Source organism: Staurois parvus, unplaced genomic scaffold, assembly GCF_062004578.1.
Source record: "Staurois parvus isolate SC_StPar_1 unplaced genomic scaffold, SC_StPar_1.0 ptg000855l, whole genome shotgun sequence".
NCBI classification, from domain to species: domain Eukaryota; kingdom Metazoa; phylum Chordata; class Amphibia; order Anura; family Ranidae; genus Staurois; species Staurois parvus.
Genome location: NW_028318651.1, coordinates 91,193 through 114,408, shown reverse-complemented (window position 1 = coordinate 114,408; position 23,216 = coordinate 91,193). Strand labels below are relative to the sequence as shown.

Sequence of the window (23,216 nt, the reverse complement as noted above, 5' to 3'; positions counted from 1 at the left end):
ATTGGTGTACAATGTGTGAGGATTATAAATTAATGAGTTTATTTTCCCATTTAGAGCTTCTAATTCCAATCCCGACATGAATGTAGAACTGTCAGAGTCGAGGACATCCAATGATCTCTCCATTATGAGCGTTTGTTTTGCCCTTTATGAAATATGTCAGGCAGATCGAAGGTAAACGAGGTAAAGCGGTGATCCGTGAATTGTATTTATTAAGGCAGAATGTCTCAATTAGAATCACTTGATAGCCAAGATTTATGACTGGGGCGGGATGGGGGTCGGGATGAGGGACCGGGATGAGGGACAAGGGCCGGGATGAGGGACGAAGGGCCGGGACGAGGGACAAGGGCTGGGATGAGGGTCCAGGGGCCGGGATGAGGGTTGAGGGCTGGTATGAGAGTCGAGGGGCCGGGATGAAGGACAAGGGCTAGGATGAGGGTTGAAGGGCCGGGATGAGGGACAAGGGCTAGGATGAGAGTCGAGGGGCCAGGATGAAGGACAAGGGCTAGGATGAGGGTCGAGGGGCCAGGATGAAGGACAAGGGCTAGGATGAGGGTCGAGGGGCCAGGATGAAGGACAAGGGCTAGGATGAGGGTCGAGGGGCCAGGATGAAGGACAAGGGCTAGGATGAGTGTCGAGGGGCCAGGATGAAGGACAAGGGCTAGGATGAGGGTCGAGGGGCCAGGATGAGGGACAAGGGCTAGGATGAGGGTTGAAGGGCTGGGATGAGGGTCGAGGGGCCGGGATGAGGGACAAGGGCTAGGATGAGGGACAAGGGGCCGTGATGAAGGACAAGGGCTAGGATGAGGGTTGAGGGGTCGGGATGAAGGACAAGGAACGAGATGAGGGTTGAGGGACCGGAAAGAGGGTCGAGGGGCTGGGATGAGGGACAGGGAGTGGGATGAGGGTCGAGGAGCCGGGATGAGGGACAGGGGCTGGGATGAGGGACAGGGGCTAGGATGAGGGTTGAGGGGCCGGGATGAAGGTCGAGGGGCCAGGATCAGGGTCGAGGAGTTGGGATGAGGGTCGAGGAGTTGGGATGAGGGTCGAGGAGTTGGGATGAGGGACAAGGGCTAGGATGAGGTTTGAGGGGCCGGGATGAGGGACAGGAGCTAGGATGAGGGTCGAGGGGCCAGGATGAAGGACAAGGGCTAGGATGAGGGTCGAGGGGCCGGGATAAAGGACAAGGGCTAGGATGAGGGTCGAGGGGCCGGGATGAAAGACAAGGGCTAGGAAGGGGGTCGAGGGGCCGGAATGAGGGTCGAGGGGCCGGGATGAGGGACAAGGGCTAGGATGACAACCAGAACTGGAAAAAAGACCCTAAGGAAGAGGATCACAACCCCTGAGGTGTATTATTTTATCTGATGTATAATGCGAATTTTAGTGTAATTGAACTTTTGGTTTACATCAGCTGAATACATTCCAAATACATCGATACCAAAGGTGTGCAAAGCCTGTAGAGCCACAAGTAACAAAGCCTGTCCCCGGCCAGCATGAGCAGAGAAGGATCCTGTGTGGAAGCGGTGGCCTCTCTACAGAGATCCAACAGACCCTCACAGAGATCACATAGAGAGCAACGGTCCTTTCTCTGCAGTATGACGACAGGGGACAGGCTTTTCTACTCAGGTTGTGACTGCTTTAAAAAAAACAGCAGAGGAGATGGGGGAACGACGTTCCTTGATCTCCTCTAACTAGCCATCCAGAAACCATTTGACCTGGATCCCAAAAGGAGTGGGAGAGCCTGGGAACTATGGAGGGGGGGAGTCAGAGAGAGACCACACCTCCTAGACTGTAACACTGATCAGAAAGCTATACAGCCGGATAAACACAACAAACATGAGCTTATGACTGCTACTACACCCCCCTCACCTTCTGCACCCCCTCAACTACTGCACCCCCTCACCTACTGCATCCCCCTCACCTACTGCACCCCCTCACCTTCTGCACCCCCTCACCTACTGCACCCTTCACCTTCTGCACCCCCTCACCTACTGCACCCTTCACCTTCTGCACCCCCTCACCTACTGCACCCTTCACCTTCTGCCCCCCCTCCCCTTCTGCATCCTGAAACTGTTTGACCTTTCTCCCAAAAGGAGTGGGAGAGCATGGGAACTATGGGGGAGGGGGGGTGGGGGTTAGAGAGGGGCCACACCTCCTAGACTGTAACAGTGATCAGAAAGCTATACAGCCGGCTAACCACAACAAACATGAGCTCATGACTGCTACTGCACCCCCTCACCTACTGCACCCCCCTCAACTACTGCACCCCCTCACCTTCTGCATCCTTTACCTTCTGTGCTCCTTTAGCTACTGCACCTTCCTCCTCTTACTGCACCCCACCTGCTGCTGCACCTTCCTTCTACTGCACCTCCCTCCTCCTATCGTACCCTCCTCCTACTACTGCACCTTCCTCCTACTGCACTACTCCTCCTCCTACTGCACTACTCCTCCTCCTACTGCACTACTACTCCTCCTGCCGCACCTTCCTCCTCCTCCGGCTGCACCTTCCTCCTCCTCCGGCTGCACCTTCCTCCTCCTCCGGCTGCACCTTCCTCCTACACTCCTCTTCCTCCTCCTACTGCAACTCCCTCCTCTTACCACACCTTCCTTCTACTGCACCTCCCTCCACCTACTGCACCTTCCTTCTACTGCACCTTTCTCCTACTCCTGCTGCACCTTCCTCCTCCTACCACACCCTGCTCCTCCTACTGCACCCTCCGCCTGCACCTCCCTCCTCCTACCGCACCCTCCTCCTACAACTGCACCTTCCTCCTGCCGCACCTTCCTCCTCCAGATGCACTCCCTTCGCAGTTAGGGAAGTGTTTTTTGTAAGTATCACATGAGATAATAAGAGTCAATTCATCAAAATATAATATCAAACAGTAAATAATTACAACTTTGGTAAATACAATCAGGTCCATAAATATTGGGACATGGACACAATTCTAACATTTTTGGCTCTATACACCACCACAATGGATTTGAAATGAAACGAACAAGATGTGCTTTAACTGCAGACTGTCAGCTTTAATTTGAGGGTATTTACATCCAAATCAGGTAAACGGTGTAGGAATTACAACAGTTTGCATATGTGCCTCCCACTTGTTAAGGGACCAAAAGTAATGGGACAATTGGCTTCTCAGCTGTTCCATGGCCAGGTGTGTGTTATTCCCTCATTATCCCAATTACAATGAGCAGATAAAAGGTCCAGAGTTCATTTCAAGTGTGCTATTTGCATTTGGAATCTGTTGCTGTCAACTCTCAAGATGAGACCCAAAGAGCTGTCACTATCAGTGAAGTCATCATTAGGCTGAAAAAACAAAACAAACCCATCAGAGAGATAGCAAAAACATTAGGCGTGGCCAAAACAACTGTTTGGAACATTCTTAAAAAGAAGGAACGCACCGGTGAGCTCAGCAACACCAAAAGACCCGGAAGACCACGGAAAACAATTGTGGTGGATGAGCGAAGAATTCTTTCCCTGGTGAAGAAAACCCCCTTCACAACAGTTGGCCAGATCAAGAACACTCTCCAGGAGGTAGGTGTATGTGTGTCAAAGTCACCAATCAAGAGAAGACTTCACCAGAGTGAATACAGAGGGTTCACCACAAGATGGAAACCATTGGTGAGCCTCAAAAACAGGAAGACCAGATTAGAGTTTGCCAAACGACATGTAAAAAAGCCTTCACAGTTCTGGAACAACATCCTATGGACAGATGAGACCGACATCAACTTGTACCCGAGTGATGGGAAGAGAAGAGTATGGAGAAGGAAAGGAACTGCTCATGGTCCTCAGCATACCACCTCATCAGTGATCATGGTGGTGGTAGTGTCATGGCGTGGGCATGTATGGCTGCCAATGGAACTGCTTCTCTTGTATTTATTGATGATGTGACGGCTGACAGAAGCAGCCGGATGAATTGTGAAGTGTTTCGGGAATATTATCAGCTCATATTCAGCCAAATGCTTCACAACTCATTGGACGCTTCACAGTGCAGATGGACAATGACCCAAAGCAGACTGCAAAAGACACCAAAGAAGTGGTATGTTCTGCAATGGCCAAGTCCATCGCCTGACCTGAATCCGATTGAGCATTTCACTTGCTGAAGACACAACTGAAGGGAAAATGCCCCAAGAACAAGCAGGAACTGAAGACAGTTGCAGTAGAGGCCTGGCAGAGCATCCCCAGGGATGAAACCCAGCGTCTGCTGATGTCTATGCGTTTCAGACTTCAGGCTGCAAAGGATTTGCAACCAAGTATTAAAAAGTGAAAGTTTGATTTATGATTATTATTCTGTCCCATTACTTTTGGTCCCTTAACAAGTGGGAGGCACATATGCAAACTGTTGTAATTCCTACACCGTTCACCTGATTTGGATGTAAATACCCTCAAATTAAAGCTGACAGTCTGCAGTTAAAGCACATCTTGTTTGTTTCATTTCAAATCCATTGTGGTGGTGTATAGAGCCAAAAATGTTAGAATTGTGTTGATGTCCCAATATTTATGGACCTGACTGTATGTGGGGAAAGTACCAAAACATTTGAGATAAATTATTAAAGTCAATTCACTGAAGAGAAAACACCCACATCGATTATTTATCTCATGGTTCGGGGAATCGATATTTTAGGAATGTGGAAAATAACAATGAGGGGACTCTGCACTGATCAGTACATGAAAAGAAAACAATGTATCCCAATCTTCCTCCCTACTTCTCTCCATCTCTCCCCCACCTTTCTCGCTCCTCTCCCTCTTCCCTCTGTCTTCTCTCCCTCCCTCTACTGACTCTCTCTCCTCTCCCTCATTCTCCTCTCCTCTCTCTCCATCCCTTTCCTCTCTCTCCTCCATCTCCTCTTGCTCTCTCTCCTCATCCCTCCTTCTCTTCCCCATCCCTCCCCTCTCCCTCCTTCTCCTCTCCATCCCTCTCATCTCCTCTCCCTCCTTCTCTTCCCCATCCCTCTCTTCTCCCTCCTTCTCCTCCCCATCCCTCTCCTCTCCCTCCTTCTCCTCCCCATCCCTCTCCTCTCCCTCCTTCTCCTCCCCATCCCTCTCCTCTCCCTCCTTCTCCTCCCCATCCCTCTCCTCTCCCTCCTTCTCCTCCCCATCCCTCTCCTCTCCCTCCTTCTCCTCCCCATCCCTCTCCTCTCCCTCCTTCTCCTCCCCATCCCTCTTCTCTCCCTCCTCCCCTCCCTCTTCTCCTCCCCTCCCCCCCCCTCTTCTCCTCCCCTCCCCCTTCTCCCCATCCCTCGTCTCTCCCTCCTTCTCCTCCCCCTCCTTCTCCCCTCCCTCTTCTCTTCCCCTCGCTCTCCTCTCCATCTCCACTCTCTTCTTTTTCCTTGTCTCTCCCCTCATCTCTCTCCCTCTCCTCTCCCTCCATCTCCCCTCTCTTCTCTTTGTCTCTCCCCTCCCCCCTTTTCTCTCTCCCTTTCCTCCCCCCACTCTCTCCTCTCTTTCTCCCCCCCCCATCCCATACATCCTGGATTTCTCCGGGATTCAGTTTGATGCATTGTGCTCTTTCAGTCTGAGTACAGAGAATGTTCTGTGCGGAATGATCTATCGATCACTAGTGTGGAGTCACGCTGGGATTGTCCGGTGTACACAGCACAAAGCATCGCACCGCAGGAGGCTGTACAAGTGTCTGCGACCGCCAAGCCAGAGAGGAGAGAATGGATGTTCAGGTGTATCCGCACAAGGCAGAGAAACCGAGTGCTGAGAATTTAAAGGGGCACTCCACCCACATATATTTATTCATTTATTTTAATGGAGACACATTAGCTGGGGGACTGCTGCAGTATAGTCTCTGCACCCAAATATCTGCTGCAGCTTTACAAGGGGACCTCATGTGCCCTACAGGACGGTATTTAACATTTTGAATGGAAGCAGTAGATGTGTTCAAAGTACTGTCCTGACATTTGGGGGGATTTGTACTGTCCTGACATTTGGGGGATTTGTACTGTCCTGACATTTGGGGGGATTTGTACCGTCCTGACATTTGGGGGGGATTTGTACCGTCCTAACATTTGGGGGGATTTGTACCGTCCTAACATTTGGGGTGGATTGTACCGTCCTGACATTTGGGGGGGACTTGTACCGTCCTGACATTTGGGGGGATTTGTACCGTCCTGACATTTGGGGGGGATTTGTACTGTCCTGACATTTGGGGGGGATTTGTACCGTCCTGACATTTGGGGGGGATTTGTACCGTCCTGACATTTGGCGGGGGGATTTGTACCGTCCTGACATTTGGCGGGGGGATTTGTACCGTACTGACATTTGGGGGGGGGGGGATTTGTACAGTCCTGACATTTGGAGGGTATTTGTACCGTCCTGACATTTGGGGGGGATTTCTTCCATCCTATTTGGGGGGGGGATTTGTACAGTCCTGACATTTGGGGGGGGGGGGGGATTTGTACCGTCCTGACATTTGGGGGGGGGATTTGTACCGTCCTGACATTTGGGGGGGATTTGCACCGTCCTGACATTTGGGGCGGATTTGCACCGTCCTGACATTTATGGGGGATTTGTACCGTCCTGACATTTGGGGGGATTTGTACCGTCCTAACATTTGGGGTGGATTGTACCGTCCTGACATTTGGGGGGGACTTGTACCGTCCTGACATTTGGGGGGATTTGTACCGTCCTGACATTTGGGGGGGATTTGTACTGTCCTGACATTTGGGGGGGATTTGTACCGTCCTGACATTTGGGGGGGATTTGTACCGTCCTGACATTTGGCGGGGGGATTTGTACCGTCCTGACATTTGGCGGGGGGGATTTGTACCGACTGACATTTGGGGGGGGGGGGGATTTGTACAGTCCTGACATTTGGAGGGTATTTGTACCGTCCTGACATTTGGGGGGGATTTCTTCCATCCTATTTGGGGGGGGGATTTGTACAGTCCTGACATTTGGGGGGGGGGGGATTTGTACCGTCCTGACATTTGGGGGGGGGATTTGTACCGTCCTGACATTTGGGGGGGATTTGCACCGTCCTGACATTTGGGGCGGATTTGCACCGTCCTGACATTTATGGGGGATTTGTACCGTCCTGACATTTGGGGGGGATTTGTACCGTCCTGACATTAGGGGGGGATTTGTACTGTCCTGACATTTGGGGGGATTTGTACTGTCCTGGCATTTGGGGGGGATTTATACTGTCCTGGCATTTGGGGGGGATTTATACTGTCCTGGCATTTGGGGGGGATTTATACTGTCCTGGCATTTGGGGGGGATTTGTACTGTCCTGACATTTGGGGGGGATTTGTACCGTCCTGACATTTGGGGGGATTTGTACTGTCCTGGCATTTGGGGTGATTTGTACTGTCCTGACATTTTTGGGCCTAAAGAAATGAGATCGGCCATCTGAACATCAGAATCGATCGATTTTCAGATCTATATCTCATAGTTTGTAGTTACACTGATGTGGGTTATTTTCACCACGGAAATGTAGCAGAATACATTTTGGCAAAAATTCATGAAGAAAGATTATTTGTTTGCAAAATTTTATAGAAGAAACGCATTTTTTTCCAAAATTGTCAGTCTTTTCACATTTAGCAAAAAATAAAAAATCCAGTTGTGATTAAATATCACCAAAAGAAAGCTCTATTTCTGTGAAATAAAAATGATATACATTTCATGTGAGTGCAGTGTTGCATGACCGCACAATTGTCATTCAAAGTGTGAGAGAGCTGAAAGCTGAACATTGGCCTGGAAAGGGAGGGGGTGAAAGTGCCCGGCATTGAAGGGGTTAAAAGGGGAACTCCTGTAACTTTGCCCGGTTGTACAGGCTCCTCCCCTTTTCTGTATATAATGTAATATATACGTTTTTAACAACAATATCCCAATACTCTGCGCAACGTTCTACAAATATGAACTACATGAACTGTCAACTGTTATGATAGGACGATGAAAAAAAAAAAAAGAAAGAAACAAATGCTTACCGAAAAAAAAAAATACGCATTTCAACCCAAACAGGGTCTTTTTTGGGGGAGGGGGACTCGAAAATGGTAATACGAACAAACGAAAAACAGCAAAAACAGAACGCAGACGTCATCCGCCGCCGTTCAGCCTTCACAAGTGCTGCAAAACATTCTAATTTGTACCAATCTAAATCTCTAGTGAACGCAGCCTCATCCTCGTACCTCCCGTCGGCGCGCCGCCGTCATTAAACCGCTCAGAACGCCGTGCAGACAGAGGATGTACGGGCCGCTTACACGGATTTAGCTGGAAACTAATAACGGTCTTACAGGATTAGAGAAAGGTACAAGAAAATGACGGCGGTGATTCGCCTTCTTCCTGTTCGGTGGAACTCTCTGTAACACGCACAAATGTCTGGCGTCAGAAGTCGAGTTCAGACAGGAGGAGGCGGGAGCCCAGAAGTCCAGAAATTGTTTTTTAACCAGTGTGGCCGACGCGTTTCAGGGGATGGAGCGAGCCCCCCCCCCTCCCCCTCCATCAGGGCTAAACAATACAACACGTGAAGAAAAAAATTAATAAATAAAAAATATTTTTACAGTTGATGTTTTGAACATGCAACATGCAACTGTCTGATCCTACTGAACACAATAGAGCTGGCGGATATGGCGCCTCCTGGCAGGTAACGTGGGCTCACCCAAGGAGCGGGGTCCAAGTACCAGTTGGTCATCAGCAGAGCCCCTCATTGTGGAGGAGGGGCGGAAACCCTACAGGCCCCCAGTTATCTTTGCTAGAAACTGGCACCAGGTTGTGGCCCTCAAGTTCACTCTGCCTAGCCGTCGTTGGGACAGAAGGGCTGCAGACTGTTCACAAGGCGGTAGTCAAGGGAGTAAATGGGTTCAGGCACAGGTGGTGGCAAATGAGATTGTAGTCACTCCAAGGCAAGGATCAAGGCAGGCAAGCGGTCAGGTCCAGGCAGAGATTGAGGTAGGCAAGAGAATATTTAGATCCAGACAGGGGTCAAGGCAGGCAGCAGGCAAGAGAGAAGTATAGTCTAGGAAAGGGTCAAGGCAGGCAGCAGGCAAGAGAGAAGTATAGTCAGAGATCAAGGCAGGCAAGAAAGTAGTCACATCCATACGTGGTCAAGGCAAGCGGCAGACGAGTGAGTAGTATAGTCTAGGAAGGGGTCAAGGAAGGCAGCAGGTAAGAGAGAAGTCAGGACCAGTCAGAGATCAAGGCAGGCAAGAAAGTAGTCAGATCCATATGGGGTCAAGGCAAGCGGCAGGCAAGAGAGTAGTTAGGTCTAGGCAGGGGTTGAAGCAGACAGAAAGCCAAATCATAGTAAGATCTAGACAGGGGTTGTAGCAGGCAGAAGGCAAGAGAGTAGTAAGGTCCAGGTAGAGGTCAAGGCAAGTGGCAGGCAAGAAAGTAGTCAGGTCCAGACAGCGATCAACGCAAGGAAGAGAGTAGTTTGATCCAAACAGGGGTCAAGGCAGGCAGTAGAGTAGTCAGGTCCAGGCAGAGATCTAGGTAGGCAGGAGAATAGTCAGATCCATACGGGGTCAAGGCAAGCAGCAGGCAAGAGAGTAGTTAGGTCTAGGCAGGGGTCGAAGCAGACGGAAAGCAAAAGTATAGAAAGATCTAGACAGGGGTTGAGGCAGGCAGCAGGCAAGAGAGTAGTAAAGTCTAGGAAGGGGTTAAGGCAAGCAGCAGGCAACAGGAGTAGCCAGGTCCAGTCAGAGATCAAGGCAGGCAAGAGAATAGTTAGGTTCAGTCAGAGGTCAAGGCAGGCAAGAGTAGTCAGAACCATATGGGGTCAAGGAAATTGGCAGGCAAGAGAGTAGTTAGGTCTAGGCAGGGGTTGAGGCAGATGGAAAGCAAAAGCATAGTAAGATCTTGACAGGGGTTGAGGCAGGCAGTAGGCAAGAGAGTAGTAAGGTCCAAGCAGAGATCAAAGCAGGCAAGAAAGTAGTAAGGTCCAGGCAGAGGTTAAGGCAGAAAGCTGTCAAGACAGTAGTAAGGTCCAGGCAGAGTTCAAGGGAAGTGGCAGGAAAGAAAGTAGTCAGGTCCAGGCAGCGATCAACGCAGGCAAGGGAGTAGTTTGATCCAAACAGGGGTCAAGGCAGGCAGTAGAGTAGTCAGGTCCAGGCAGAGATCAAGGTAGGAAGGAGAATAGTCAGATCCAGACAGGGGTCAAGGCAAGCAGCAGGCAAGTGAGTAGTAAGGTCTAGAAAGGGGTCAAGGCAGGCAGCACGCAAGAGAGAAGTCAGGTTCAGTCAGAGATTAAGGCAGGCAAGAAAGTACTCAGATCCATACGGGGTCAAAGCAAGCAGCAGGCAAGAGAGTAATTAGGTCTAGGCAGGGGTTGAAGTAGATGGAAAGCAAAAGCATAGTAAGATCTAGACAGGGGTTGAGGCAGGCAGCAGGCAAGAGAGTAGTAAGGTCCAGGCAGAGGTCAAGGCAGGCAAGAAAGTAGTCAGATCCATATGGGGTCAAGGCAAGTGGCAGGCAAGAGAGTAGTTTGATCCAAACAGGGGTCAAGGCAGGCAGTAGAGTAGTCAGGTCCAGGCAGAGATTGAGATAAGAAGGAGAATAATCAGATCCAGAAAGGAGTCAAGGCAGGCAACAGGCAAGTGAGTAGTAAGGTCTAGGAAGGGGTCAAGGCAGGCAGCAAGCAAGAGAGAAGTCAGGTCCAGTCAGAAATTAACTCAGGCAAGAAAGTGGTCAGATCCATACTGGGTCAAGGCAAGCGGCAGGCAAGAGAGTAGTAAGGTCTAGGCACGGGTTGAGGCAGGTGGGAGACAGGACGGTGATGATGTACAGGCAGGGATCGAGGCAGGCGGCAGGCAGGAAACCAGCCAGGTTCGGGCAGAGGTCGCAGGCAAGAGAGTAATGAGATCGAGACAGGCGACAGGAAATAATGTATGCAGATCCAGACAGAGGTCCAGGCAGGTGGCAGGCAAAAGTGAAGTCACATTCCCCATCAAAGCATTTTTTTTTTGCATAACTCCTCCCAATAGCCAGCCCACTGCTTGCATCAGGACTGAAGGCTCTTGAGAGGAGTACTGAGACAGGGCGCCGTGTTGATTTCAGGTGGCTATGTACAGCACCCTGCTGGCCCCTCGTACAGACCATGATCTGCCGCATTGCATAGAGAAGAACAGAGATTCAGTGATGATGTTATTGCATATAAAATAAGGTATGCAATGAAAACCTGAAGGATTTATCTAAAAATATCATTAGCGTGTTGAAGCTTTAATTTCCCATGATGCAAGAGTTCTGCTGACTGACCTGTATCCATTCTCTTCTTTCCAATTCGGAAGCGCAGGCTCTTGTCCTGCAAGAGATCCGACAGACGAGCAACGTCCCAGCGAGAAGCCGGCCAGTCCTGGGCCATATTGAGGAAAACTGCGGGGCGGTCCAGGCCGAGGACAATCTCTCTGGCCTCTTGTGCTGTGAATGGTTTCATTATGGAGCCTGAAAAACAGAATCCCGAAGACAACCGACCAATCAGATTACACCAGAGGAGCTTACACTCTAATGTCCCCTCCCCCACAGTCCCATCAGTCTCTGCACCAGAGGAGCTTACTCTCTAATGTCCCCTCCCCCACATTCACATCAGTCTCTGTACCAGAGGAGCTCACGCTCTAATGTCCCCTCCCCCACAGTCCCATCAGTCTCTGTACCAGAGGAGCTTACACTCTAATCTCCCCTCCCCCACAGTCCCATCAGTCTCTGTACCAGAGGAGCTTACACTCTAATGTCCCCTCCCCCACAGTCACATCAGTCTCTGTACCAGAGGAGCTTACACTCTAATGTCCCCTCCCCCACAGTCAAATCAGTCTCTGTACCAGAGGAGCTTACGCTCTAATGTCCCCTCCCCCCACAGTCAAATCAGTCTCTGTACCAGAGGAGCTTACACTCTAATGTCCCCTCCCCCACAGTCAAATCAGTCTCTGTACCAGAGGAGCTGACACTCTAATGTCCCCTCCCCCACAGTCACATCAGTCTCTGTACCAGAGGAGCTTACACTCTAATGTCCCCTCCCTCACAGTCACATCAGTCTCTGTACCAGAGGAGCTTACACTCTAATGTCCCCCCTCCCACAGTCACATCAGTCTCTGTACAGAGGAGCTGACACTCTAATGCCCCCTCCCCAGCTTTTACCCGCAACAAAGCTAGTCTCTCGGCTCCTCCCCTTCAGTCTTGCACAGGTGTACCGGCTCCTCCCCTTCAGTCTCGCACAGGTGTACCGGCTCCTCCCCTTCAGTCTTGTACAGGTGTACCGGCTCCTCCCCTCCAGTCTTGTACAGGTGTACCGGCTCCTCCCCTCCAGTCTTGCACAGGTGTACCGGCTCCTCCCCTGGACTGAATGGCTTCCTCTGATATCACTGCACACTGGGAGCTTCTCACAATGTGCATTAGAAGCTGCAGCCAGTCAGACACAGCTCCACCCCCTTTCCTGGCTGGAGGACATCCAGCATTATCTAGCACTTTCCTCCCCAGCCTGACTGTCCCTGGCCCCTCCCCTTTCATTCATTGGGTGTCCGTTCTTTCAATCATGGAGGATCAGTATCACGTGTGCGCATTACCAAGGCCTGCCAAGAAAAGCCCACTCTTCCAGACTGTCACCCACCCATCAAGGCATTTTAATATTTGCATAACTGTATAGTCCCCTGCTGGCCCCTCCCTCCAGCCATGATCTGCCTGCATTGTAGAAGCACAGAGACCCAGTGATGATGTCACTAAGCCTAATTTAAGGTATGCATTGAAAATAGCTGTGTTCACAAAGGTCTGACACAGATCAGACCCTGCTGTGGCCTCTCACCTTGTGATTTGCTGCAAAGTTACAATGTGCAGCCTGATCACTGGGGGAGGGGAGACTGAGGAAACGCCTCCACCTCCTCCAACAAAGTTACAATGTACAGTCTGATCACTGTGGGATGGGAGACTGAGGAAATTCCTCCTCCTCCTTCTACAAAGTTACAATGTACAGTCTGATTCCTGGGGTAGGGGACACTGAGAAAATGCCTCCTCTTCCTTCTACAAAGTTACAATGTACAGTCTGATCACTGGGGGATGGGAGACTGAGGAAATTCCTCCTCCTCCTTCTACAAAGTTACAATGTACAGTCTGATCACTGGGGGAGGGGAGACTGTACATTGTAACTTTGTAGAAGGAGGAGGAAGCATTTCCTCAGTCTCCCCTCCCCCCAGTGATCAGACTGTACATTGTAACTTTGTAGAAGGAGGAGGAAGCATTTCCTCAGTCTCCCCTCCCCCAGTGATCAGACTGTACATTGTAACTTTGTAGAAGGAGGAGGAGCATTTCCTCAGTCTGATCACTGGGGGAAGGAAGACTGAGGAAATTCCTCGTCCAGCCTGCAGCAGACTGATGACATCATCCCAGCCTAGGCAGGGTCACTGATAAAAGGTGGAGCTTTCCTGATCATTGATCCTGTTGTGGTGTAATGTCAGGGATATACTCATACAGACCGGTGCGCTGTATGTTCCCGTCCCCCTGGCAGGCGGTGTGGATGGAGTCGGTCTCACGTTGGCCGACTTTCCTAATTAGAGGTGACACGCGGCCGATCGATATAAAGCAAAACCCATCCCCCCCTCCTGAGGTCTCCCGCCAGCCAGGATGACAAGGATGCCCCCATTAATCAGCCTCCCTCTCGATCCGCTTCCATCAGCCGTTCCGCCGTCTGCGCTCTCCATTACATCGGTGTCCCGCCGAGCCGTCTCGCCGTAGATGTCACTCTGATTGGCTCGATGTAATAAACGATTCTTTACTGCGATCTCCCAGCAGGGAAATCACAGACCGGGATGGCTTCAAGAGAAAACAAAAACACCCCAAACTTTATCGCTCCCCGCCGAGTCGGCGCTTAACGACGCCATTTATGGTGTAACAGGCGCTGATATACTGGCACGGCCGCTTAAACCGTAACGCGTCTTGGATTGCGGCTCTCCACAGTAAATAACCGATAAATCCTTTTACCGTCTGCCTGCCGCCGTAACGAGGACGGCGCAACGTTCGATGGAGACGCGCACTAAAGCATCCGCTGATTAACTGACACAGGCGGGTCCATAAAACGCACTCCCCGGGAATGGCGCGCCTGGAAATCGCAGCGAACGTTACCGAGACTCCATTCACACCTGAGCGTAACGGGAACGCGTGATTTTTTTTAAAAAAAAAATTTTCACACGTTAAGCCGCTCAATATAATACACAATACAGCGCAAAAATCAGAAATCAAAATTAAAAAGTGACAAAAAGAAAGTCCTCCCCTTCAGTCTTGCACAGGTGTATTGGCTCCTCCCCTTCAGTCTTGCACAGGCGTACTGGCTCCTCCCCTTCAGTCTTGCACAGGCGTTCCGGCTCCTCCACTTCAGTCTTGCACAGGCGTTCCGGCTCCTCCCCTTCAGTCTTGCACAGGCGTACTGGCTCCTCCCCTTCTGTCTTGCACAGGCGTAACGGCTCCTCCCCTTCTGTCTTGCACAGGCGTAACGGCTCCTCCCCTTCAGTCTTGCACAGGTGTAACCAGGGGCGGACTGACCATTTGGAAACTCAGGCACTGCCCGAGGGCCCGGAGTCAGTAGGGGGCCCCATGAGATGCCCCTGGAACCTTTTTCATAGGCTTTTTTTTAGTTTGGGCAAGGACACAGGGGCCCCATGATCCCCTATTGCCCGGGGGCCCCATGAGTTGTCAGTCTGCCCCTTGGTGTACCAACTCCTCCCCTTCACTCTTGCACAGGTGCACTGACTCCTCCCCTTCAGTCTTGCACTGGTGTATCAGCTCCTCCCCTTCAGTCTTGCACAGGTATCCCAGCTCCTCCCCTTCAGTCTTGCACTGGTGTATCGGCTCCTCCCCTTCAGTCTTGCACAGGTATCCCGACTCCTCCCCTTCAGTCTTGCACTGGTGTATCGGCTCCTCCCCTTCAGTCTTGCACTAGTGTATCGGCTCCTCCCCTTCAATCTTGCACAGGTGTACCAGCTCCTCCCCTTCAATCTTGCACAGGTGCTCCGGTTCCTCCCCTTCAGTCTTGCACAGGTGCTCCGGTTCCTCCCCTTTAGTCTTGCACAGGTGCCCCGGCTCCTCCCCTTCAGTCTTGCACAGGTGTACCGGCTCCTCCCCTTCAGTCTTGCACAGGTATCCAGGCTCCTCCCCTTCAGTCTTGCACAGGTATTAACTGATTAACTAAAGACTGACACAGGCGGGTCCATAAAACGCACTCCCCGGGAACAGCGCTCCTGGAAATCGCAGCGAACGTTACCGAGACTCCATTCACACCTGAGCGTAACGGGAACGCGCATTTTTTTTGTTATATATTTTTCACACGTTAAGGCATGTCACGCCGTTCAATATAATAACCAATACAGCGCAAAAATCAGAAATCAATTAAAAAGAGACAAAAAAGAAAGTCCACGCTCCCAAATATGCGGTGATTAAGAAAATGCCATTCACTTCAATGAGCCGCGCTGCGTGCGACAAACACCCCGCGACCTTTTCTGTCACAGAACGTCGGGTGGTTTTCAGTGCGTGTTTCGGCACGCAGCAAAGCGCACAGCTGCCACAGGCGCTTTGGTTGTCAATTATGGCGCTGCGAGCGCGACCTGTTTCCGAACCGCACTGAGAAACGCATAGCGTTTTGTTGCACGTTTAGGAAAGGCGCAGGCGAGAACGCAGCCTGAGACTCCAAGCATTGCTTCACACCAATGTGATGTGGGAAACGCCGCGAATCCTGTGCGTTTCCCGCAACGCGTTCATGCGATCTGATCTGAATAATAAATTAATGACACCCTGAAACAGAACGCAAAACGCAATGCACCTAAGGGTTTCATTTACACCAACAGCATGAAATCGCGGCATTTCCCACGCCGTACGGAAACATGCTATCTTCTGCAGGTAAGCGCAGATATGGCGCAGCTTTAAAAATCACGTTTGCTCCATTTTCTAAATGAAAGGGCTGCCTGAAATGCGCTGGTGGCGGATGAGCAAAAAGAAAAAATTGTGTGCGTTTGGACACAACTAATGGTGTGACTGAGATCGTAAAGAGAACCCCACCCTATGGGAGGTGCACCTTTAGATTGGCGCCATTCGTACCCAGGATTCGTCCAACATTGGCCCAGTGACCCCATTGGGGAGATTTTCCTGTCACCAGTTTTCAATGAATAAAAGTAATCATCCTTTTGATCCAGAGGTCTTCTGTCCGGTCATGTGACCTTGTTAGTGGGCCGTCCTTACTCCTGATTTGATGGCTCTCGCATAAAACAGCAGTATGGTGAGCCCTGGACAGCGTGATGACACACCTCCAAGGGGGCGGGTCTATGACAGTCAGGCTCACTGGATAAGAGTTGAATGATGCTGGCTGTCATTCGACCTGGAAGAGGAGCGCCATCTAGTGGATGAGTGGACTGCCTGGCAGGACAAGACTAGATCAAACAGCTGGGCACTGCACAGGATTCAACACTCTTTGCAAAGACTCCTCCACTCCTGGTAAGGAATCGACACTTTTAAGGAGCGGATACCTGATTTTGACCGACACCGGCTCCCACTCTGACCGCCTGGTTATCAGAAGCGGAAGTCCCCCCCAGGTCCCAGGGGCTCTTGGGAGGAGCTATGCAAATATGAAATTGTCTTGATAGGCGGATGTCAGTCTGGAGGAGTGGGTGTTCCTAGGCAATCTGTATTTGGACCGTCTTGGGTAACGCCCTCAAGAGTCCTCAGTCCTGCTGCAAGCAGTGGGAGGAGTTGTTCAATCAATAAAATAACTCGATTGGTGGGTGTCAGTCCGGGCGTTCCCTAGGCAGGCTGTATTTACATAGGTAACGCCCACATATGAGCCTTCATGACTGAAAGAACTGAAATCCAATGAATGAAAGGGGTGGGGCCAAAGACAGTCAGGCTGGGGAAGGAGGGACTAGGTGATGCTGGATGTCCTCCAGCCAGGAAATGAGGTGGAGCTCTTTTTGACTGGCTGCAGCTTCTAATGCACATTGTGAGAAGCTCCAAGTGTGCAGTGACATCAGAGGAAGCCATGTCAGTCCAGGGGAGGAGCAGGTACACCTGTGCAAGACTGAAGGGGAGGAGCCGGTACACCTGTGCAAGACTGAAGGGGAGGAGCCGGTACACCTGTGCAAGACTGAAGGGGAGGAGCCGGTACACCTGTGCAAGACTGAAGGGGAGGAGCCGGTACACCTGTGCAAGACTGAAGGGGAGGAGCCGGTACACCTGTGCAAGACTGGAGGGGGAGGAGCCGGTACACCTGTGCAAGACTGGAGGGGGAGGAGCCTGTACACCTGTGCAAGACTGGAAGGGGAGGAGCCTGTACACCTGTGCAAGACTGGAAGGGGAGGAGCCTGTACACCTGTGCAAGACTGGAAGGGGAGGAGCCTGTACACCTGTGCAAGACTGGAAGGGGAGGAGCCTGTACACCTGTGCAAGACTGGAAGGGGAGGAGCCTGTACACCTGTGCAAGACTGGAAGGGGAGGAGCCTGTACACCTGTGCAAGACTGGAAGGGGAGGAGCCTGTACACCTGTGCAAGACTGGAGGGGAGGAGCCTGTACACCTGTGCAAGACTGGAGGGGAGGAGCCTGTACACCTGTGCAAGACTGGAAGGGAAGGAGCCAATACACCTGTGCAAGGTGGGGTCGGTCAGCGTCAGTCCGGGATCCACGGCGGGGACGGTCGGCGTCAGTCCGGGATCCACGGCGGGGACGGTCGGCGTCAGTCCGGGATCCACGGCGGGGACGGTCGGCGTCAGTCCGGGATCCACGGCGGGGACGGTCGGCGTCAGTCCGGGATCCACGGCGGGGACGGTCGGCGTCAGTCCGGGATCCACGGCGGGGACGGTCGGCGTCAGTCCGGGATCCACGGCGGGGACGGTCGGCGTCAGTCCGGGATCCACGGCGGGGACGGTCGGCGTCAGTCCGGGATCCACGGCGGGGACGGTCGGCGTCAGTCCGGGATCCACGGCGGGGACGGTCGGCGTCAGTCCGGGATCCACGGCGGGGACGGTCGGCGTCAGTCCGGGATCCACGGCGGGGACGGTCGGCGTCAGTCCGGGATCCACGGCGGGGACGGTCAGACCGGGGAGGACAGGAAATGGCAGAGCGAAGGGTTAAAATACTGCGAACTGGAAATCTCAGAAAAGGAAATGAAAGTGAGAAAAGGGAACTCCGACCTTCACATCTCACATCATGAGCACAAGATCAGTGTAATACTTCCATCAATAGAAATAATGTATCCGGCTGTGATCTTTAGATCGATCTGTGCAATGCATCCAGGTGTTGTCTGTAGATCGATCTGTACAATGTATCCAGGTGTGATTTCTAGATTGATCTGTACAATGTATAGGGGTGTGGTCTGTAGATCGATCTGTACAATGTATCCAGGTGTGATCTAGACATGTGTGTCCAGCTTAGGGGCTCCATCACACTGCCTAGAACAAATACCATCCTGACATTTGGGGGGATTTGTATCGCCCTGACATTTGGGGGGATTTCTACCGTCCTGACATTTGGGGGGATTTCTACCGTCCTGACATTTGGGGGGATTTCTACCGTCCTGACATTTGGGGGGATTTCTACCGTCCTGACATTTGGGGGGGATTTGTACCGTCCTGACATTTGGGGGGGATTTGTACCGTCCTGACATTTGGGGGGATTTGTACCGTCCTGACATTTGGGGGGATTTGTACCGTCCTGACATTTGGGGGGATTTGTACCGTCCTGACATTTGGGGGATTTGTATCGCCCTGACATTTGGGGGGATTTCTACCGTCCTGACATTTGGGGGGATTTGTACCGTCCTGACATTTGGGGGGATTTGTACCGTCCTGACATTTGGGGGGATATGTACCGTCCTGACATTTGGGGGGATATGTACCGTCCTGACATTTGGGGGGATATGTACCGTCCTGACATTTGGGGGGGATTTGTACCGTCCTGACATTTGGGGGGGATTTGTACCGTCCTGACATTTGGGGGGGATTTGTACCGTCCTGACATTTGGGGGGGATTTGTACCGTCCTGACATTTGGGGGGGATTTGTACCGTCCTGACATTTGGGGGGATTTGTACCGTCCTGACATTTGGGGGGATTTGTACCGTCCTGACATTTGGGGGGATTTGTACCGTCCTGACATTTGGGGGGATTTGTACTGTCACTGCCTGAATGCACCGTTTTAGCGAGCGATCAACTGTCAGTTTTTGAGGGCAGTACAATGAGCATCTATAGATGTGCTGGAGTCCTGTTCTCGCCCTGCTCCGCCTCTTGACACGATGCTCCGCCCATCACGCTACTGGTGTCACACCTGGTGCAGGTAGCTGTACTTCAGTGTGAATGAACGGGCCACCACTTTTCCCCGCAGCAGGAGGAACACCAATAAATAGGGAACTGCCACCCATTCCAGCTCTAGTACGAGCCCCCTGCCTTCAGGTAGCCCCCGGGTACCTGGTGCTCTGCAAGGCTCGCGGCTGGTTCTCCGCCGCGTCGTCGGTTCCGGGTAATAACTCACAAGGTGTTTCGGCGCCGTTACCAGACATCTGCTTATTATAAATTGGCCAGTAAATTATTCCGATGTGACAGCGCTCTCCGGCGCCGGCTCTACGGCTTCTGCTAATGAACTGCAGAGCCGCGTTCGGGGAATACGGTTTGCTGGGATTTTATTTCTCCACCATTTGACTAACACATCGTCAATCACTCCGCTCAATAAATCACCGGAACGTGCGATACGGTGACAGCGGAACTCCGGGAGCGACAATGCGGAGAGCGCGCCAACAGCTGCACGCGGCTCTCTATTCCCGCGCTCACTTCCTGCGGGAAATGTTTCACTTTCATTAGCAACTTTTTGTCTCACATCTACAAACGGATACATTGTAACTTCTGTATCCAGATACAGGAATACCTTTTTTTTTTTTGGGTAATGCAGGCCATAGACGCGTCGAAAACCGGCCGTTTTTTTATTAAAAAAATTGGTAATTCGATCGGCCGATGTTACCACCAACGGTAAAAAAAATCAACCGATTTTCGTCCCGTCTACGGCCGGCATTTAAATACTTCTGTCCCTGCAGAGAGCTCCGCTATTATATTTGACATGAAAAAGTATTGCGGTTGCAACAATGTATCCATTTGTATCCATTTCGGATACAGACGGTTTTATTTGGATACAAATGGATACATTGTTGCAACCGCAAGACTTTTCATATAAAATATAATAGCGGACTGGAATTCTTCTTTTTCTTCTTCTTGCAGATCACGGCTCATGCGCAGATTATTTATAGGTAAAACAATTGGCCCATAATTGCCGGGAAAATCAGCCGATCGGCAAAATCGGCCGCAAATTTTCCAACTTGACCGATAAAAAAAAAAATGTGCCAAGACCCCAAAAAACGGCCAACCAATTAACCCACTAACGGTGCGATTTACAACCCGTCTATGGCCTGCATAAGGCTCAGAATTTGGTCAGGTTTTTATTGCTGGCTGTCTCCTGATAGATGAGATTCCCCTTCACTTCCTGTCTTGGTGACTCCAGGACAAGAAATGAGAGGGTGTGGGCAAGGGCGGACTGACCATTTGAACACTCGGGCACTGCCCGAGGGTCTGGGCTCAGTAGGGGGCCCCATGAGATGCCCCTTGTAACTTTCATTGGCTTTTTCATAGGCTTTTTTGGGTTTGGGCGAGGACACAGGGGCCCCATGATCCCCTATTGCCCGGGGGCCCCATGAGTTGTCAGTCCGCCCCTGGGTGTGGGTGTCACCCGTGATACAGCATGTGCTGGGGTACACTGGGAATCACACGACGCACCCAGCCACTCACGTGGCATGAATACATGACTCAGGATACTCTAGATCAGGGGTCTCCAAACTATGGCCCTCCCGGAGTTGAAGTACTACAAGTCCCATCATGCCTCTGCCTCTGGGAGCTTTGCCTGTGGCTGTCAGAGTCTTGCAAGGCCTCATGGGACTTGCAGTTCATCAACACCTGGAGGGCCACAGTTTGGATACCCCTGTTCTAGAGTACAGGGGGAGTTATGGGGTGCAGTTAGAGACATTGGTGGTCCTTTACCAAACTCCAAATAATCCGTCAAAAGACTAACCACTGAGAAGATTTTTAACTCCTTCATGACCAGGCCATTTTTTTTCCCCCTATTCAGCACTGCGCTACCTTAACTGGCAATTGAGCGGTCTTGCAACGCTTTATCCAAACAAAATTTCTATCACTTTTTCACACAAAGGGCAATTTCTTTTGATAGTATTTGATCACCGGTGGGGTTTTGATTTTTTATTATATAAATGAAAAAAAAGACCACTTTTTTTTTTTAAATAAAAAGATGTTATTCTTAGGCTCTGTTATAAAATTTTGCAAACAAATAATCTTTCCTCATAAATTTAGGGCCAAAATGTATTCTGCTACATTTATGTGGTAAAAAAAAAACAAACAAAAAAAATCCAATCAGTGTAAATTAATTGGTTTGTGTGAAAGTGATAGAATCTACAAACTACGGAATATATATCTGAAAGTTGATCAATCCTGATGTACTGACAGCGATCTCATTTCTTTGGGGCCCTAAAATTCCAGGACAGAACAAATCCCTCCCCCCCAAATGCCAGGACAGTACAATTCCTCCCCCCAAATGTCAGGACAAGGACAGTACAATCCCTCCAAATGCCAGAACGGTACAAATACCCCCCAAATGTCAGGACCAGTACTACCCCCCCAAATGTCAGGACAGTACAATTTCCCCCCAAATGCCAGGACGGTACAATCCCCCCCAAATGTCAGGACAGTACAAATCCCCCCCAAACGTCAGGATGGTGCAATCCCCCCCAAATGTCAGGATAGTACAAATCCCCCCAAATGCCAGGACAGTACAATTCCTCCCCCCAAATGTCAGGAAGGTACAAATCCCCCCCAAATGTCAGGACGGTACAAATCCCCCCAAATGTCAGGACGGTACAAATCCCCCCAAATGTCAGGACGGTACAAATCCCCCCCAAATGTCAGGACGGTACAAATCCCCCCCAAATGTCAGGACGGTACAAATCCCCCCAAATGTCAGAACGGTATAAATCCCCCCAAATGTCAGAACGGTATAAATCCCCCCCAAATGTCAGGACGGTACAAATCCCCCCCAAATGTCAGGACGGTACAAATCCCCCCCAAATGTCAGGACGGTACAAATCCCCCCAAATGTCAATATGGTATAAATCCCCCCAAATGTCAGGACGGTACAAATCCCCCCAAATGTCAATATGGTATAAATCCCCCCAAATGTCAGGACGGTACAAATCCCCCCCAAATGTCAATACGGTACAAATCCCCCCCAAATATCAATACGGTACAAATCCCCCCCAAATGTCAGGACGGTAAAAATCCCCCCAAATGTCAGGACGGTACAAATCCCCTCCAAATGTCAGGACGGTACAAATCCCCCCAAATGTCAGGACGGTACAAATCCCCCCCAAATGTCAGGACGGTACAAATCCCCCCAAATGTCAGAACGTTACAAATCCCCCCAAATGTCAGGACGGTACAAATCCCCCCAAATGTCAGGACGGTACAAATCCCCCCAAATGTCAGGACGGTACAAATACCCCCCCAAATGTCAGGATAGTACAAATCCCCCCCAAATGTCAGGATAGTACAAATCCTCCCAAATGTCAGGACGGTACAAATCCCCCCCAAATGTCAGGATGGTACAAATCCCCCCCAAATGTCAGGACGGTACTAATCCCCCAAATGTCAGGACGGTACTAATCCCCCAAATGTCAGGACGGTACAAATCCCCCCCAAATGTCAATACGGTACAAATCCCCCCCAAATGTCAATACGGTACAAATCCCCCCCAAATGTCAATGCGGTACAAATCCCCCCCAAATGTCAGAACGGTACAAATCCCCCCAAATGTCAGGACGGTACAAATCCCCCCCAAATGTCAGGACGGTACAAATCCCCCCCAAATGTCAGGACGGTACAAATCCCCCCAAATGTCAGAACGGTACAAATCCCCCCAAATGTCAGGACGGTACAAATCCCCCCCAAATGTCAGGACGGTACTAATCCCCCCAAATATCAGGACGGTACAAATCCCCCCCAAATGTCAGAACGGTACAAATCCCCCCCAAATGTCAGAACGGTACAAATCCCCCCCAAATGTCAGGATGGTACAAATCCCCCCAAATGTCAGGACGGTACAAATCCCCCCAAATTCCCCCTTTTTTTGGAAAGTAGACAACCGGAGGTATTTAGTAAGAGGCGTGGCGAGTTTTTTGAAGTTGTAATTTTTTTGTTACTTTTTT

At 51.0% G+C, this 23,216-nt stretch overlaps 1 protein-coding gene across 1 annotated transcript in view; it reads right to left on the bottom strand.

The window, feature by feature from the left end:
* The window catches only part of HSPBAP1 (HSPB1 associated protein 1), a 142,204-nt gene that overhangs the window by 117,864 nt on the left and 1,124 nt on the right, over nt 1-23,216 (bottom strand). Inside the window, exon 2 of the mRNA XM_089655606.1 lies at nt 11,201-11,386. Within this exon, the coding sequence (XP_089511732.1) occupies nt 11,201-11,386 (186 nt within the window). The remainder of the gene's footprint in view (nt 1-11,200; nt 11,387-23,216) is intronic.